The 18,329-nt window shown below is 41.8% G+C and overlaps 1 protein-coding gene across 2 annotated transcripts in view; it reads left to right on the top strand.

Annotated features, from left to right (window-relative positions):
- arnt2 (aryl-hydrocarbon receptor nuclear translocator 2) overlaps positions 1-18,329 on the top strand; it is a 51,340-nt gene that overhangs the window by 30,304 nt on the left and 2,707 nt on the right. For both annotated transcript variants that reach the window (XM_041035350.1, XM_041035342.1), the window contains 10 exons: positions 501-577; positions 2,417-2,551; positions 4,273-4,347; positions 6,682-6,833; positions 12,069-12,144; positions 12,308-12,431; positions 12,559-12,661; positions 12,848-12,986; positions 14,351-14,501; positions 17,606-17,751. In XM_041035350.1, coding sequence (XP_040891284.1) covers positions 501-577; positions 2,417-2,551; positions 4,273-4,347; positions 6,682-6,833; positions 12,069-12,144; positions 12,308-12,431; positions 12,559-12,661; positions 12,848-12,986; positions 14,351-14,501; positions 17,606-17,751 — 1,178 coding nt within the window. The remainder of the gene's footprint in view (positions 1-500; positions 578-2,416; positions 2,552-4,272; positions 4,348-6,681; positions 6,834-12,068; positions 12,145-12,307; positions 12,432-12,558; positions 12,662-12,847; positions 12,987-14,350; positions 14,502-17,605; positions 17,752-18,329) is intronic.

Raw genomic sequence — 18,329 nt, 5'->3', positions numbered from 1 at the left:
AAGCAGTCATATTACAGTGTGATTTAATGTAAGGATAGCAACTACCCCCATACAGCTTCACCGCCGATGCTGTATCTAGACTCTGCCACTGAGACTTACACAGCTGCTCTACATTTCATTTGACATGACTTTATATTTGATTTACAGTGCCTCCACTGTTTGTTTGGTGTTATCATAGGAGAGTTGCTATCAAAATTCAATTGATTTGTCTGTTTTCGCCTTCTCTTTTACTGAATTAGGTGTATTAGGGAAGAGAAAGTGTGAATATTTGTTTGAATGAAATATGTCAGCAGAGTTTTGCTTTGTGGCTGGAAACATTCTTTCACTGTGGAGGTTTAAATGATGAAAACATGTCTTAGAAATCATTGTAAAGGAGCAGAGAGCCTCTCACTGCTGCAAGGTTACAGAAAAAATGTGTAAAGTGTTTACATTTTATGAGAAAGGTCTATTAAATGTCCCCTCTTTGTTTAAACCCCCCCTCCCCCCACCATTTTCCTTAGGTATGACTATACCAGAAGAAGATACAGAGGCAGGCCAAACCGGAAAATACTGCCTAGTGGCCATCGGACGACTGCAGGTGTGTAGTGGCACAGTCAGTTGAAACACTGTGATTCCCCTGAAGAATTGAGTGTGTGTGTGTGTGTGTGTTCATGTGTTTTCCTTGCTGTCCTTTTCACATCACAACCATGTCTGTCCTGATTTCATTTACTGCAACGTCCCCAGTTCGAGTCCAAGCCGGGCACTTTCTGTTTGATGCCATTCCCCAACTAAAACTTGCAAAAAAGGAAATTTAGCTCCTCTACAAAAACAGAAATAAAACTTCATTTACTGATTTGCTTATTGTTTGTTTGTGGTTAAAGTTTTCTAAAGCAGAAATAAACAACCATCAAACACTCAGCAGATTATCTACTGTGGATACAGACGTTCAGAGTCTTCAGTCTCCTTTTGAACAGTGTTTCCTTTTTATTCATTACATTCAACGCAAACATTGGAGTCATGCATTAGTAATTACATAGAATATTACAGAAACTCTGCTGTGAAAAATATGTATATGTCATTATTGTTTTTTAATCCCTCATTGGTGTAATCTGTCTAATATTCATGGATCTTTAGATGTGGTGGAAATTCAAACAGGAATTCACAGAAAAGGACCGTTTACTTCCTGAGTTCAGTTCCTCTGGGTCCAGGAACTGTTTAATTAGAAAAAGCTAATGAAGCATTTTAATTAGGAGGAGATAGAGCCAGTCAAAAAGCTTGCTAGTACTAGCACTAGCTTGGTTACGCCCGTCGACCGGTTGAACCGCATTTTGTATGTTGCAACATTCCCCTGAGAGGGTCTGGAGCAGTGCTGCTGTGTGAGCTCGTCTGGAACCTTTTGACAGACAGGTTGAGATTGCAGGATACAGCAGAGTTATGTGATCTCTCTCCATGTTGGATGGACGTAAGAATCTTAAGAATGTGGTCAAACTGTACATGTCATTCACAGCTGGCTACGGTCTGACCACCGTCAGATGTGGTCTGGAAGATCTGATCACATTCAGGTTGTAGTGTGTTTTTGCAAGCAATTACTCCAACTGCCAAACCTGTCACGTTCAACAGTCAACAGATCACAAGCAGAATACTTATTCTAAGATGTAATGTAACTGTTGATGGGGTCACCAAAAACAGGTTAGCATCCAAACAACCACTGATTACACTAAATCAGTGTCTTGGTAACAGTGTTTACTGTGCAGAAGTGAAGAAATGTATTAAAGCATTTTCAAATGCTTACAGAAAAACAAGCTAATGAGCATCATTACAGCAATCACACACAACCTTTTCTAGTCAGCAGCAGTCTCAAACGTCTTAATCCTACTATAACTGAGTATGGAAATACATTAACTGTCTGATACAGATACTTCACCTGGAATATGTATCAGTCACCCCTTGTAGGCTTGAATGGTTCCTGTTAAAGGCTTTAGTTTTCCCTTTACGCTCACATGCTGTTGGTTTACGATGTGGAAGCACAATAACTGTTAGTGTTCTTTTCTTCATTTTCCCTCCCCCATCTTCGATGGATCAACACTACTATGACCGGAGCAGAAGTGATGGCTCATGGATGCTGTGGTTTCTGTGATGAATTAAACAGAAATGTTTTCTTCTTCATCTCATTCTTGCCACTGTCAGTTTTTGGAAGCTGGCTCTGTGCCACGGTTCACAGTCACAGTCCAATTAGAGGGAATCATTCCAGACTGCTCTGATATATAGACTTGGACAGAGTGTGGATACTTATGATTCCAGCAGCAAACAGTGTCAGCAGTAGTGTATTGTATAAATCACTGATGTAGTTGGATTTGTGCTCTGACCCTTTTTAAACATTTTTCTGTCTATACCTAAATAATGTATCGTATCCTAACTCCGTGTGTGCCTCCCTCAGGTGACCAGCTCTCCGGTCTCCATGGATATGAACGGCCTGTCGGTGCCCACAGAGTTCCTGTCCCGTCACAACTCGGATGGTGTCATCACTTTCGTTGATCCGCGCTGCATCAACGTCATTGGTTATCAGCCTCAGGTTAGCTAAAGAGGATTAAAAGGACTTTGACCTGTAAAAGCCATGAAAACGAGTGAAGTGAAGCTCACTTTGTCCTTGCAACATATTCATATACAAACTCTATCTGATCTGCTTCTGTTACAATTTGCTGATGAGGCAAACTCATGAACACACCTTCCATGTTTCTCTTGATAAATTCAGTATAATGTACATTTCCATGCTTACTACTCTGCAGCTCTCAGCGTCTTTTGTTTGTAGAGAAAGAAGTGTTTTCATTCTCTAATTCATTCACTGGCTCCAACTTTGACATTTTTTTGGTTTGCTGCAATGGCCAGTGAAACCCAACGCCTCCTGCACAAGTGTTTCACATTAAAAGCCTTCCAGTTGCTTAAGGGCATGATTCCTCCCCTTCCTGGTTTAATGTTAAACATCGACCTGGAAGTGCAGCATTTCATTGAAACTCATTTGGAGGAAGTTGAAAGGAAAACTAGAGAGCAGCAAAGTGATGAGTGTTGACTCTTTTGTACTAATTATTAGACAAATTTCTGTAGAAAGAGTCATAATTTTGAATTTACCATGTGATCTATCAGGGCCTCAGGTTAATGTGCTTTTAATTCCTGACCATGTTATTTAATTATTAGTGGCCATTATTTTCATACAGGAAGTTATCTGAGAATTTACACTGTGATAATTATAGTGATCCTGTCCTGATGAAATGAGTCAGACTGGCTCCAAAATAATAAAGTGCTGCTTACACCAAAGAGTTTTATATATATATATATATATATATATATATATAAGAAAAGTGTCTTGTTCCCTTACACAACCACCTGCCAGTTTTCAGAGGCTTCATATGTGAATTACAAACACTTGTTTTCATTCACTTTGACCTCTGACCTAAAAATAATTCACTGCCTGTTCCATGATCAAATTGTCTTGCTAAGGCTCTGCTGCCATTCTCCAGTCACGCTATGTTCTCAGATGAACTCCTCATGTTCTGCTCGACAAACAAATTCCATGACTTAGCAGAAGTTTGCATTATCTGCTGTGCGCATGAGTTACTGTGTTGACAGTGGAAACAAGCAGAGCAGGATGAAAAACATGAGTCGCCTACACTGGTATGTTAAACACATTTCTGTGGTTAGTCAGCAAAGGCACATGCTGACTTCTCCCATTACTCAGCAAAAAAAAAACCCTCTGAATCAAAGAGTTTTGTTTCTGTTACGTGATCGTTCATAACAAATACACGTGCATCCTGTTTTCTACCCTGTTTTTTTCCTTTACTGCAACACATTTGTCTTACTTTTCAAATGAAATATCAGCCATTTCATTTATTATCTGCATTATATCATCTGCAATTACCTTGGACTTTACAGATTTACAGTCAGTGTTTAATCACTTTCTCACTTAAGAGGAAAATATAGAAATAGAGAGTACAAACTAATGGTAGTTAATTTACCACTAAATGACATTCAGATCAAATATCTGCAAAATGATGCAGCATTATCTGTTAGCAGCATTAGACCATGGCTCCAGTATCTTTGATTCTACAGTTATTTACTGTATAAATACATGTACCAGCCATTGCTGTAATAACAGCCTCACTACCTCTGTCAGCATTATTCAGACATAATATGTTAACCACCACCTTATTAAACGCACAGACAGACTGCAGTGTACACAAATATGTTTATTTCTTGAGTATTCATTTCCCATTAACTGACTGTTATCCTGTCCTGTAGGACCTGCTGGGAAAAGATATTCTGGAGTTCTGCCATCCTGAGGACCAGAGTCACCTGAGAGAAAGTTTCCAGCAGGTAGGACTAGGACAGCTGTTTATTGCACCTAAAGATTTCTTTTTTGTGTGTGTGTGTCAAGTGAAAAGAACAACAGCAGAGTGAGGTTAGAATATGAGAAATAAGAAAAAGAAATAGCCAAAGCCATACTCATTTATTTGCTGCACAAATTACCTGTAAATCCTCTTAAGTAAACAGATAAGCAAAACTTAATTTAAGTCACACTTCTGAGTTCTACACAGAAAAAAAAACAGATGAATGCTTGTTTGAGACAAGGGTAGAGAAAACAAAATATAGTCCTTGGTCATGAGCCTTTTAATTTAACAGAAAAGCTTAATGAGTGAGTTTTATGCACAACACGCTGCACACTGTGGTAAGATCATTTTATCTCTATTAAAGTTCACCCAGCAGTAAATATCACTCCTGATGAGAATAGTGATTAAGGGCCTTGGACTGAGGAACTGCTGTCAGATCAGGTGCAAGTCTTGTAGTGGAGAATCAAAGAAGATCACAGAGATGACAGTCTGTTATCTTGGATCTCAGTCTGCTCGTGTTCTGTGTTACAAGAGAAAATATTTGCTCTCAAATGTAGCGAGAACCAAAGAAACGGTGCATCCTTTTGGTTATTGTGATTTCAAGAAGATAATGGCTGTAGAAATACATATCATGTCACAGTTTAGTAGCAAACTACTGAGGTGCTAAATAAAGGCCGTCCTCTGAACATGAGACAACAAAGTCTGAAGCATGTCCTCGCTTGTATGTTATGATGTGAGAGTGGAGGCTGTGGCGATCGGTGCAGCGGTGACGGATCCATCCGTGAAAAGAGAAGTCAGGTCTTTACCCTTTGGGCTTTAATAAAACCACTTTTCAGCCCTCAGCAGTTTGATGGTAAATGTCACCAGCACCAGGAATGTTTTCCTTCTGCACACTCACTGCAGAAGCCTCACTGGCTCTCATCCAGATCATAAACACACACACACACAGTGCATCAACCCTTGTTACTCACAAATATTCCACAAGACGCTTGTCTCTTAGCAGACATGCCAACCTTTGTCAAGCACGTTTCACTGTGGTTTGACGGACTGCAGAGCTGGCAGGCTGATTGTTCAGGTTCACTAATTATACTGTCACTGCATATGTCAGCAAGTGTTAAGCTACTCAGTCACCACCAGAGTTAACTCTAATCATAAGGTGGTGATCTGTAATTACACGTCACATCACATTGTTTAACGCTCACAGCTTGATGAAGTGATTCAATAAAAACATTTGTCTTACAGTCCTCTGAGGCTAATCGCTTTAACACGTGAACATCCACCAAAGATTTCACAGACTCTACAGCTCAGATGTGAAGGACAGAGACAACCTCTCCTCTTTTGTTGCTTTGACTTCATGTTTAAAAAAATGATATAAAAAAAATTTAAAAAGCAATGCAAAGTTGACCAGATGCTGTGCAAGTCTCAAAGCACGGTTAAAATCAGCTGTTTGAGGTTAAACATAAAGGTCTCAGTTATAGAGGCATCCTAACACAGGGGCTGGGGATGGGAGGGTGGGAGAGAGAGAGAGAGATGTCTGGGTATCTGCTTTATTTGATATGGGGAGTTAGTTGATCTAATGGTGGGTATCAGGTTAATTTACAGTGGATGTCTAGTAGTTTATTTGATTTATCTGCTTCATTTGATCTGGTTATCTGGTGTTTTTGAGCTGGTTGAACCAATTTATCAGCTAAACAGCACCATTCTAAATGCATTGTTCATTGCTGAATTTTATTAGAGGATTCTGTGATCTCTGCCTCTGTGTGGACCGAACATTTCTCTGTATCTGTGATCAGCTGCTCTGGCCTTCCTCAGCAGTTCATTTCAAAGTCATTTCAGATCCATTTCACACTGGGAAGAAGCGCCGTGCTTTCATTACTCGGACTGACAGTCAATAAGAGTGATTGGCTCAGAGGGGGATGATCAGGAGAACAGTGTTTATGACCAGCAGCCTGTCACAGAGAGTACAGCAGAAGCCATGACTGTGGAACAGCTCAGTTTAAAACTTAGAATCCAGTGTTATTAAAATGGGTCTTCAGACAGCAGCTAATTACACTCTGTAAGATTCTCCCTCTGCCCTGGTGAAGGTGTTGGAATAAATGGATCCCCCCTCTGTTCCTGGCTAAGTGAAGACTGCTCTGCTAAAATGGTTAAATGTAGACTTGGTAATGTAATGGCTGTTTTTAATGTTTCACTCTGCTGGTGAAACTCTTTCACTCTCAGATGAACACAAGGGAAACTGTCAGCTACAAATCGGAGGGAAACCGTTTTCTGTTGTCACATAGAAACGAATTGTTCCTCAGTGATCTTCCTCCCTCTGCAGGTGGTGAAGTTGAAGGGCCAGGTTCTGTCAGTGATGTATCGTTTCCGGATGAAGAACAGGGAGTGGATGTTGATCCGAACGAGCAGCTTCACCTTCCAAAACCCGTACTCTGATGAGATAGAGTACATCATCTGCACCAACACCAACGTCAAGTAGGTTCTTCATCCACTCCTACACACACACACACACACACACTTACAAACAGAAACCTTGCACCACATGGCAGCCACAGTAGCAGGTCACTGTTGTCTAAAATATCAACATATGCTATGAGGTTTCCCTTCAGTGGAACTAAGACTAAACATATAAAGAGGCATATAAAGACATAGACAAATAAAGTGATGACTGGCGCTGGACTGTTTTATGGCACAAACACAGGAAACAGAAAACACACTCTGTAAAACAACTGCACAAATAGAAGATATACCAAAACCCAGAGCTAAATTTCATCATATCACTTTCAATAAACCTAACTGAGATTTATTGGTAACGGCAGTGAAAAGGGCCACAGCGGTCGAGTTAAGGTAACATTATTCCTGAGAAGGGACCATCATTTTGCTTCCATTTACTTAAGCCCACAGAGTTTAGGAGATTTTACTGTGATCATTTTTAGGAATTTATGACTTTTCTGGTTTCATTAACATGAACTGTAGACTAGACTGGGCACTTTTTAAAAGCTGTGTAGTACAATAAGTTGGAAAACAGACTACTCAATTTATTAACTAAACTAAATACAATCAGTTACTGTGTATTATACACAAGATCTGGTAAAGAAATAGTTAAAGAATAGTATAGTTATATAGTACTATAAAACCTGAACTGTCTTGTCAAAAGGAAAATTTCTGTGAATGAAATGTTGCCCTGGTTACCTGGTTTTGATGGAGACACTGGGGAAGGAATGGATGGTCCTGAGGGATTTATTAGTGAAGAGAGAAGGTCCAACAGATGTAGGAGACTGGGAGGTGTTTTCAGTGTGTCACTAATGAACAGACTGTAAAATAATTCATCAAAACAAGTTTAATGTGGTAATGGTTTCTGTGGTCTGGTGCCAGTGGCATAACATTTAACCTGCAGGTCTGCTGTGTGTGTGTGTGCTGACAAGACTCACTCATTTATTCTGTCTAGCTGACATTATTGCCAGTGAAACAGTGAAAACATTTTTTTGGTTTGTATGATCATATGTCAGCTGGTTGAAAAATGCAAAGAAGTGGAAAGATGAGTATATCCTGAATAAAGGTGCCTGAACAGATGGTTCAGTTACCAAACATACCAAACTGGCACCATCACCATCAGGGAAACCACCTCGGTGCATCACAGGAAAATACCAGATCACCCATGAGCCGCTGCATTTCGTGCTGTGTGCCAGCACAAAAATAGATCCAGTCATGTGACTCGTGTCCTGTTCCTCCTGCGTGTGCTCCCCACTGTCATCGTCAGTTAAGGACTGCCGTGAGCTCAGCCAATTACCAATGTAAACATACAGCTAATAGCTTTCAATCACGCGTGTGTGTGTGTGTGTGTGTGTGTGTTTTACAGTCATGAATCACTGCCAACAGTTCCCTCAGGCTGAGGTGGCAGAGTATTACCAGAGTATGTGTTAGATTTATGAGGTGGCTGTAAAGAAAAAAAAAAAATAAAAAAAAAAAGAATCTCGTTTATCAGAGTAGATGGCTTTCTACAGGTCCTCTGAGAATGATTCATATCTGTGTATCGCCTCTTTGCATGTGTGTGCATGTGTGTATGTGTGGTGGAATGTATGTTTAAGTGGGAACACAGTAGAACATCACCTTATACTGTGGAAAGTGCACGTTAACGAGCTGTCTGCTGGATTCGTGCAGGAGCAGCTCAGTGTGCGCTGTGAACATGTGTGTGTGCTCAGGTGCTGCATGTCAGTGTCCTCTAGTTATACATACGTGCACCTCTGATTTGTTCTCAGCCAGCATTAGTCTTCACCTTGATACTGGCAGGTAAGCTGAATTCATTTTCTCTGCACCACCCGTGTGGAAGTGAGTGGGTACAGCACTCAGTGACAGTCCTGTGTTCTAAGTAATGAAACAAAGGAATTTGGCAAAGAAGTAATGGTATTAGTAATAATGAGGTATGAACTTGTTGCAGGAATTATGATATCATTTAATTATTGCCAAACATGATGTGCACTAGTTATTCCGGTCTGACTCACAGGAGTTATATGCTGTCTCTAAACTGTCTACAAGATGTACTCTCAGAGGTGAAAATAATAACAACCCAGAGTTTGTGTTTATATAACTGTGATCAGTTATTTTAAATTAGCTTAAGAACCAAATAGTTTTGGGAATTTGCTTGAGAAATGGCAGTATAGTTGGGAAATCGTGTCACATTTTGTTTCAAGTCCATTTGCTGTAATAAATACAGATATAATATCTTGTGCATTATCCTAAGTTGCCCTGATATTTTTCAGATCTTCCATCTGGTCTTCTCAGTTAAAATGTCGTCATTTATCAACAGTGTTTTTTTTTTTTTTTTTTTTGACTGTTAAATGAATTTTAGATTCAATTTAATTCACTACAGGCCCAGGGAGAACTTCCTGTATGCCCCAACTGCTCTGAAATAGCTGTTTGGTCCCTGCTGCTCTGATAGCATCTTCATTTGAGTTATATCCCTGTTACTGGGACAGTACTTACTTTAACTGCTTATCAGTGTATAGACAGAGAAAATCTCCAGCGTCTTAAATGTCTTCTTCCCCATTGTTTCATCAGTGATCAGTGAAATGACAAGTTGTTAGCTGTTGAATTGAAAGCTCAGTATCAGTAGTAAATGGTGCTGCTGATGCGTCTGGTGCTTCTTCCTTTTAATCTCTGTGCAGCAGCAGATCACAGCCCATCTACACCCATAACTCACAAATGTGTTGTGTTGTGCCATCTCAGATCATACTGTTGAGTCTTTGCACATCACTCCATTAAAGTGTTTGAGGTTTTAAAACCTGTTTTATGTCTGCAGCAGTTATACCTGTAAATTTATAGCTGTTTTTTTTTTTTGCTGATTCTCAATATCTAGTACATTTATTGTTTTAAAAAAATGGGTTGGCTTCTGCATATGAATGGCCTCCATAGATAAATCATTTATTAAAGCCAGTATTTCAGCATGTACAGATTGAGGCAGGTGTTGGGGGGGAGTGTGCTCTTGAATTAGAAATTTGAGGTCAGAAATTAATTAACACCTGCCTGGATTTGTAAACATGTTATGTTTTATCAAGGCCAAAACTTTATGATATATAGTCTATCATTTATCATATTCAGGTCAGTTCAAAGATGGACTTTCTGAAGACCTCATTTTACAAAGTATACACTTGCTCATTAAAACACACTCCTCCATCCATCCATCCTGTCTCTGTCTTCATTTAATTCTGATGAGACGTAGGAGTTTTATTTCGGTCAGTAAACTCAAACTGTCAGGAGCATTATAATTTCACCTTTGTAGGTGTGACGACGGCCTTAACTCTGCTCTGCTCCCACACACTCCTCCTCTTTGGAGCCTCATGTTGATGATGATAAGAGCAGAAACTGGGCAGATCACAACTTGTTCTTGAACTTTCACAGCTTTGTAGTTTCTGCTGTCATCTTTCACACCTCAGCGACACGTTGTGTTCATGTATCTTAAAGGTTCCCAACTGTCTGTTGAAATTGTAGCCGTGCTTTCTCTTCCTCATTAAAGCAGGTGAGTCCCACCTGTTTGCTCTCTCTGTTCCTGTTGTTAGGGCCCAGGTGCATCAGAGTGAGCTGTGGTAGTGGGGACACTACAAACTTCTCTTCTCTTGCTTTCAGTTCTCTTCAACAGCTTGAAGGATCTGTCCTGTCCAGTGATGTTAAGTAGAAATGGGTTTCAGAAATGGTATGAGAGGAGTTATTTTAACTCTGTAATCATAGATTCATAGAATGTGGTTGTTGTGTTGGATTGGAAGATGAGCTGGTGATGTTAAGTTCACTATCATTCCTAAAAGTTTATTTTTGTATTACCATCATTAATTCCTGTTATCTACTTCTGCATGTAGACCAAAATATCGTATCAACAAGAATGAAAGAAGAGTACAGAGAGGGGAAGCGTTCTGTGGGATGAATAGAAAATGAACACTCTGCATTAAGAACTCTCCAGCTCCTCATGGGAACTATTTTGGTCTTGATGTGAAGTGATCCAAAGCTATTACAGCAGCAGGGTATCTCATTCTGAAAACTTTTTCAAATAAATGTACTTCAGCCTATTACATTCAAAACAGGACTTCTATTCAAGGTTGTTGAAATCTGCGGAAATTCTCAGTTTTGTGTGTGTGTGCGTGTGTGTGTGCCTCCATTCTGAGTAACACTAACCAATGGAGCGTGAGATTGACAGGCGGATCAGTACAACAGTAATACAAGCATTGTACCAGACTGCAGTAAAGAGGGACCCGAACATGAAGGCGACGCTCTCGATTAACCTGCTGATCCACCTTTCAACCCACACCTGTGGTAATGAGCTTTGGGTAGAGGCTGAGAGAATGAGCTCACATATACAGGCAGCAGAAATTAGTTTTCTCTGCAGGGTGTCTGAGCTCAACCATAGTACCTCAGAATGCTTCAGACAAAGTGCTCGTTTAACAGTTTCAGACTTATTTTCCAAAGGGCTGTCATTGTTTTAAACAGGGAAACAATTTAACAAGTACTTCCACTGTACATACCAGTGGTCAGGTGTGTAGAGATGTGAGGCAGTAGGCAGTGTTTGAATATTATTCTTTGCCTAGTTACTTTCACTTTTCATGGAAACAACCAAGTACGACACCTTGTTTGCCTTCAGGGTGAGACCATCTGAAAATGTGGGCCATTATTATCTTACTTTCAAGCGTTGCTATTCAGGTATAAACCTTTGTGCCTTCAGACAGGGTTGGAAAACACAACCAGGTTCATTTTGTAGTACACCTCCTCCATTCAGGACAGGGAGAGGAGCTCAGAGTAACAGCTTGAGTTGCTTCAAGGATCAGATTAGGATGTCTCCTGTATGCCTCCCTGTGGGGGTGTTACAGGCACATCCAACGGGGAGGAGACCCCAAAGCAGACCCATACATGCTGGAGGGACACATCCCATCTGGTCTGGGAATGTCTTTGGATACCCCAGGAGGATCAGGAGGATGTGGCTGGGTTACTTTACAGTACCACTACAACCCACACTCAGATAAATGGCAGGAAATGAATGGATAGACAACACACACACACATAGAGGACAAATTTTGCAATTTCTATTATCATTTCTATACTGCAGGATCGGTTCATTTCTTGGTGAGCTCTTTGTAACACCAGAGAAGATAATCGAAGACATCAGGTTTGGGAAAGTTTGTAGTCTGAGATGCTGAAGGTGTACATGTTGTGTTGTGTGCTTTGCAGGCAGCTACAGCAGCAGCAGCAGGCAGAGCTGGAGGTTCACCAGAGAGATGGACTGACTGCTTACGATCTTTCCCAGGTAACCTTCTGCTTTAGAACAGCTTCATGTTGTACTTGTGTCTATGTGCTCGTCTGGATTGGAAAAAAAAATAACACAAACGTGTTATTTTTTTATCACCCGAATTAAATCGTTCCAAACAACTCCTACGCCCTCCTCCCCCTACATGTGCTCCCACCCTCAGGTGCCTGTGGCCAGCGTCAGCAGTGGAGTCCATGAGGCAGGAAAGAGCATCGACAAGACAGAGGCCCTGTTCTCCCAGGAGAGAGACCCACGCTTCGCTGAGATGTACACCGGCATCTCTGGCTGTACGACGCACACACACAGAAACACACAGAAAATCAACACACACTTCATACACACATCCTGATAGTTGTTGCTTTGTTAGTTTTACAGTGCTGACCTTGGTGTGTGTGTGTGTGTGTGTGTGTGTAGCGGGAGATAAGAAGATGATGGTTCCTTCCTCTACAGCTGGAGGACAGCAGCTCTACTCCCAGAGCTCTCCTTTCCAGCAGGGACACTCTGGCAAAAGCTTCAGGTACATGCCAGTGATGTGTGTCAGTGCGTGTCCTTCTCAGCAGACTATGTCCATAACTCACCTGATTGGACGTCCTGATTGGTGTGACAGCAGCGTCCCTCACTGGAGGAAAGTGTAGCCTGACTAAGCGTCATGTTTTATTTTTACTTTTTGTCTCTGTCTGGGTGTCCGTTTGTGTGCGCGCAGTTCCTCTGTGATCCATGTCCCAGGTGTGAATGACATCCAACCGTCAGGCTCATCCAATCAGAATCTAGCTCAGATTTCCAGACAGCTCAACCCAGGCCAGGTGGCATGGTCAGGCAACCGACCCCCCTTCTCTGGACAGGTAACGCACACACACGCACACACAAATATTCCCCCAAAGTTTTTATTGCTGAAGTGAAACTCTGGTATCAATAATAAAGCAATCAGCAATCTCCATGGTTGCCCTGATTGCCAGACTCATTTTCGATGCTCCTCCTGTATCCCAGACGTCCCGTCTCTGGGGCCTGTTAACAGATGGACTTGTCTTATTGCCATGTTAGCATATGTTTCTTAAGAGGCTCATCTGTCTTCCACACACACTACTGCTGCGCTTGTCAGGTCATACCACCGGACTGAATTCTTTGTTTTTCAGTAACCTCTGAATGCATCGCAGTAACTGGAGCCAGATGATGTGAGGGGATGAAGGCACGTCTGATCAGAGCAGACATTAAGGACTAGGATCATACGTGGTTTCCACGTGTCCTGGAAAACCTGGATAATATGCAGTTATCCGTTGCAGTTGCCCAATATTGGAAAAGCCCATTTACCCAAACTGTTTATGAAAACAGTGTGAGGTCTGGAACAATGTGGACTGTGCCATAAAACCATCAGGTTGTTTTTGAACCAAAACATGTTTTGGCCTCACGTCCTTGTTACAGCTTGGTGCTTGAATTACAGGAGTAAAGATACATCAGTTTGTAAGAGGTCGGAAAATGCACCAACTCTGCCATTAAACATTAACCATTAAAATCCTCAAAGCTCACTTCATTCCAGGAGCTACTCGAAGCTGCTGCGGATGTAAAATTGTTTAACTCAGCTGGAACCTAAACTAAAGTCAGTGTTCTTCTTACTATGGCTGTGTTCAGACAGACAGACAGCAGCACTGCATGAAAAAACACAGCTCACTTACTCATTTGAATGGGACTGAATGGGTTCATAGAGGGTGTCAGTGCTGAGGGTTCTGGGAAAAAAACACAGGATTTCCCCAAAATAGTTGAACCCAGCTCAGTTTTTTTTTTCAGTGTCATCCGGCAAAGCAGCGTGTTGGCAAATCAAAATTATGCAATCGTACATTTCTGGTAGATTACGGTGTAACATAAACACGACATTAGGATTGTTTACCTTGTGATCGCTGTGACGAAAAACGGAATAATTGTTGACGTGTTAACTTTCCAAAGTTGTAAAATCCATCCTGTGTGGTGTTTTGGCCTGACGACCACTCACCCCCACCAATTCAGCCCCTTTAGTTTTTAAGTCAAACATGTTTTCAGATTGAACACCTACTTATGGGTCAGGCTGACTTTATATTCCCCATCTTTGTTGTAGAGTGAGGAAATGCAGAGTTTGTATATAAAAAAAAAAAACTTTTTGTCCAACTGATGATATAAAATAATGTTGCTACAACCCTGATGTGCTGTATATTGAACCAGTGACTGTTCTCTCCAGTCCAGTAAAGCCCAGTCCAGTCCATTTGGTATTGGTTCCGGTCACAGCTACCAGACCGACCCGGCCTCATACAGTCCCCTGTCATCGCCGGCCACTTCCTCTCCCAGCGGCAACGCCTACTCAGGACTGACAAACCGCAGCACAGCTTTTGGTGAGTCTTCTTCTTTTATCCTCATTTATTACTGGGTGATCTATTGTGTTGTTTATTGTCCCATCTGTGTGGTGTGCTGTGTAGGACATTGATAGCACCTTTAAGACAGTGAAACTAAGCTATAGCCTCCAGGATCTTCAGGAGACTGGTGGAGTGAATACGATGGTCTGTGACGGACTGTGAGTTAGTGGAGCGGTCAAACAGTCTGCCAAGGGGCTTCACTGCTGTTATTACTGTAGCCGTCTACCTGCAGGAGCTGTGCAGTGAAATCACTTACTAACAGTCAGCACACCTCAGTAGTTTCTTCATCATCACTGACTTCAGTCAGGCAGCTCCACCAACATGTCAAGTTTGCTACAGGAGGAGAAAATACACGGAACCTTATTTCCATCTGCGTTCACATCTGAAGATTGTGTGGTGTTCGTATGTGTGCTGTGTGTTTGACTGAGGTCCATGAGGAACAACAGTTTGTTTCCCTGTATGTCTAGTGCTAGATCTGCACCAAAATGTAATGGCTTCCTCCCTGGCCCAGGAACCATCTTTTGATTCACCAAAGTTTGATGCAAATCGCTTCAGTGCTTTTTACATAATCCTGCTGATGAATAAACAAACAAACAGACACAGGGGGGAAAACATCACCTCCCTGGTGAAGTTAAAAATGTCAGTGTATGTTGCAAGTTGTAACCTCTGAAGTGTCAGAAATGTTTCTTCTCCTGCTCATGTGAAGGCACCATTACTGCTTCTTCAGTAACGTAGATATGAAGCTGTGCTCAGGAGGTTTCTGGTAAAATGAATGTAGGCAGGTCCTTGTCAGTATTTTATTTTTTTATGCCAAAAAGTTTCAGATGCCCAAGATATTCCACACGTGATTCAGTCCCCTGCATCAACACCTCCTGAGTGTGCTGCTGAGCTCAGGAAGATCCCTTTAACATCAGCTGTTTAAGCATGGCAGTATCTCAACATAATGAATAAGCATCCCGGCTTCTCAAAGGGAGAAGGACCAAAAGATTGTTGGTATCTTCAGACCTTAACTGAAACCTGGTTACAGTCACCATGTGTTCAATTGGATTAAGAAAGCTATTTCCTTGCTTTCAAGTCTTACTGGCTTATTTCTGTCCTGGTACAGAGGTAATTACATGGATGGGGGAAGAAAAGCAGACAGAACCAGAGTCACTCATTAACTGCTCCGTCCACCATGAATATATATCATTCAGTATGGCCTTCAGAACTTCTTTTTTTTTTTTTTTTCTCACCTCACACTGTGTTAACAGCATATACACACCGGCCTTCTTATGAGTGCCATGAATAACCCAGCAAGGTTGCATCTGATAAGTGTGTCTGAGCACTGACAGATTGGCACAAATGAAACTGGGTCTGAGTGTGTGCTGGAAGATTCTCACTAAAACAGCCACCACAAACTCATTTTCATTAAATCCCAGTTCAGACAGTATCAGTGTCTGACAGAATGTGTTTGTTGTGGTCAGCCCCACTCTGGGTGCATGTGAACAGGGTCATCATGTGCTGTAGTGACACCCCAACATCGCCCAGTTGAAAATCAGCTGCAAGCCAGCGTTGTGTTCACAAACTGATCTCCTGATCAGGGAATGTATAGGTATCTTTCTGACAAAGGAGTTTAATAGATGTTTGACGTGTCTGTAATAAAATAAATAAATAAAGAGTCAGTGTGGGCAGCCCAAATTCCTTTATATATGAAGTATACATGACTCCTGTTAGAGTGTTGGGTTATGTCATATTATTTATGGGAATCCTAGACAAAGACATAATCGTTTAGCCTTTTAACTCTTCAATAAATAAATCTATTAGACAATTTAAAACTAGTCAGTAACATTTTTGATGATGCCAGAAATTCACTGGTTCCAACCTCTTTGTCTTCTGCATTTGTAAATTCAGTGTCTCTGTGTTGTGAAATGTTGGTCTGTCAAAACAAACAAGGAAGCAGGTCCAGTATGTAGCTAGTAGATGACACACATTAGCCAAACAGATTCTCTCTCTCTCTCTCTCTCTCTCTCTCTCTCCCCCCCCACGGGCTCGTTTATTTATTCTTTATTTCCTGTCTTTTATTCGTCGCTCTGAAGCTGATTTTCTGACTCCGATTTTTGTGCGTCATCCGTTTTTTACTCACTCACTCACTCCTTTCCTCTCCTTCGCCTGTCAGACCGTTTGAAGGAGGAAGCCAGTTGCGGTGCCATTCTTTGGCTCTGTTGCTGCATGTGTTTTCACTATTCATTTATGATAAGCTCTTGTTTTTTTCCCTTATCTTCTCCACGTTCCACTTCATGTATATGCAGCCATCCTCCTCGGTGTTTGCTTAATTACTTTTTCATCTGTATGTTTTGACAAGTCTCTCCTCCCCATCAGCAGCTCAGCCTCTTGCTGGTCTCAGGTTGTGTTGATGTGGCGAGGATGAGGCTTCTGTGACACAGACCTATGTGAGAGACAGGTCTTTACTCCTGATTTTCCCTGTTTTAGAAGAATAATTGATCCGATTTCAGAAAGAATCCTCACTGTTTTACAGCTGCTGTGATCAGAATCTGAGACCTTTAATATTGTGTGTCTGCCAACACGAAGTCTAGTCTAAGACTAATATTTACATAGCAGCAGAAGGTATGCACTGTTGATTAAATCTGTATCTGGCACATTGAAATAACAGGTGTAGCCAGTAGATTTGGCACACCTCATTTTCCCCACATAACTTAATTTAAAATAGTGAAGGTCCTGGGTCAAAGCCATCAAGGTCATCAGCTTCAGTTATTGCTGTTCTCAGCTAGAGAGGAGACGTATATTACTCTTCTGGATTTGTTGCTCTTTTTATCTTTCATCAAGTTGCTCACACAGTTAACGTTCCACAATGGCAGTGAGCAGTTAGTAATAAGTGGATCAGGTTTCTTACCTGTGTACCACTACAGCTCAGGGAATAAGAGCCACCTTCATCCTCCCTCTGATCAACCTGTCTGATTCTTTCTGATTGAATATTAGACTGAAGTTTGATGTACTAAATGATGAAGTTATTTCATGCTAACTGGACTGGCAGAGGTCGTATTGTGTAAGAATGTGACCCTGTGTGTGTGTGTGTGTGTTCTCAGATGTGTCGGGGGAAAGCAGTCAAAGTGGAGCCCAGTTCCAGGGTCGTCCCAGTGAAGTCTGGTCCCAGTGGCAGAACCAACATCACTCCCAGCAGGCTGGGGAACAGCACACACACCCCAACCCCAGCCAGACAGAGGTCTTCCAGGTAACACACACACACACACACACTCAAGCCTTTTTCACATATGAAACTCATTGTTGGGAGTTGCTCTTTCACACATGGAGCACATAACCAGAGATTGCTGTGTTCTCCCTTGCTGGAAACACTGGTTTATGTGAGGGATGGTGTCTGGGTGGAGTGTGCAGGAGGAAGGATAGAAGCATCATCAACACACCCACCTGCTTCCTGTGAACTCTCCAGTTCACCTACCTGCTCAGGCCCTATCAGAAACCTACACAGACATTGTCGTCAGTAGCTGGCAGGGTGTATAGCTTGTTTAATGTCTAGGTCCAGCTGATTCAGACGTTCATACGTTCAGCTCCTCTGGGTGATGTCTAGAAAAGTTCAGGGTTGCGGTGCATGTGTGAAAACAGCTTCAGATAAAGACTCTGCTATATTGTGTCCCAGCAGCGTGTCCAGCTGCTGGCTGCTGACCAGTGTACACAGATATGTGATATGTCTGATAAGAGCTGCATGTCCTCAGCACACTCCTGATCTCTGAACCCCCCCCCCCCCCCCCCCCCCCCCCCCACCCACCCACCCACCCCGCTTCCCTCCCTGTG

This window comes from Toxotes jaculatrix, chromosome 1 (assembly GCF_017976425.1).
Source record: "Toxotes jaculatrix isolate fToxJac2 chromosome 1, fToxJac2.pri, whole genome shotgun sequence".
Taxonomy (NCBI): domain Eukaryota; kingdom Metazoa; phylum Chordata; class Actinopteri; family Toxotidae; genus Toxotes; species Toxotes jaculatrix.
This window is presented reverse-complemented; position numbering and strand designations above follow the sequence as displayed.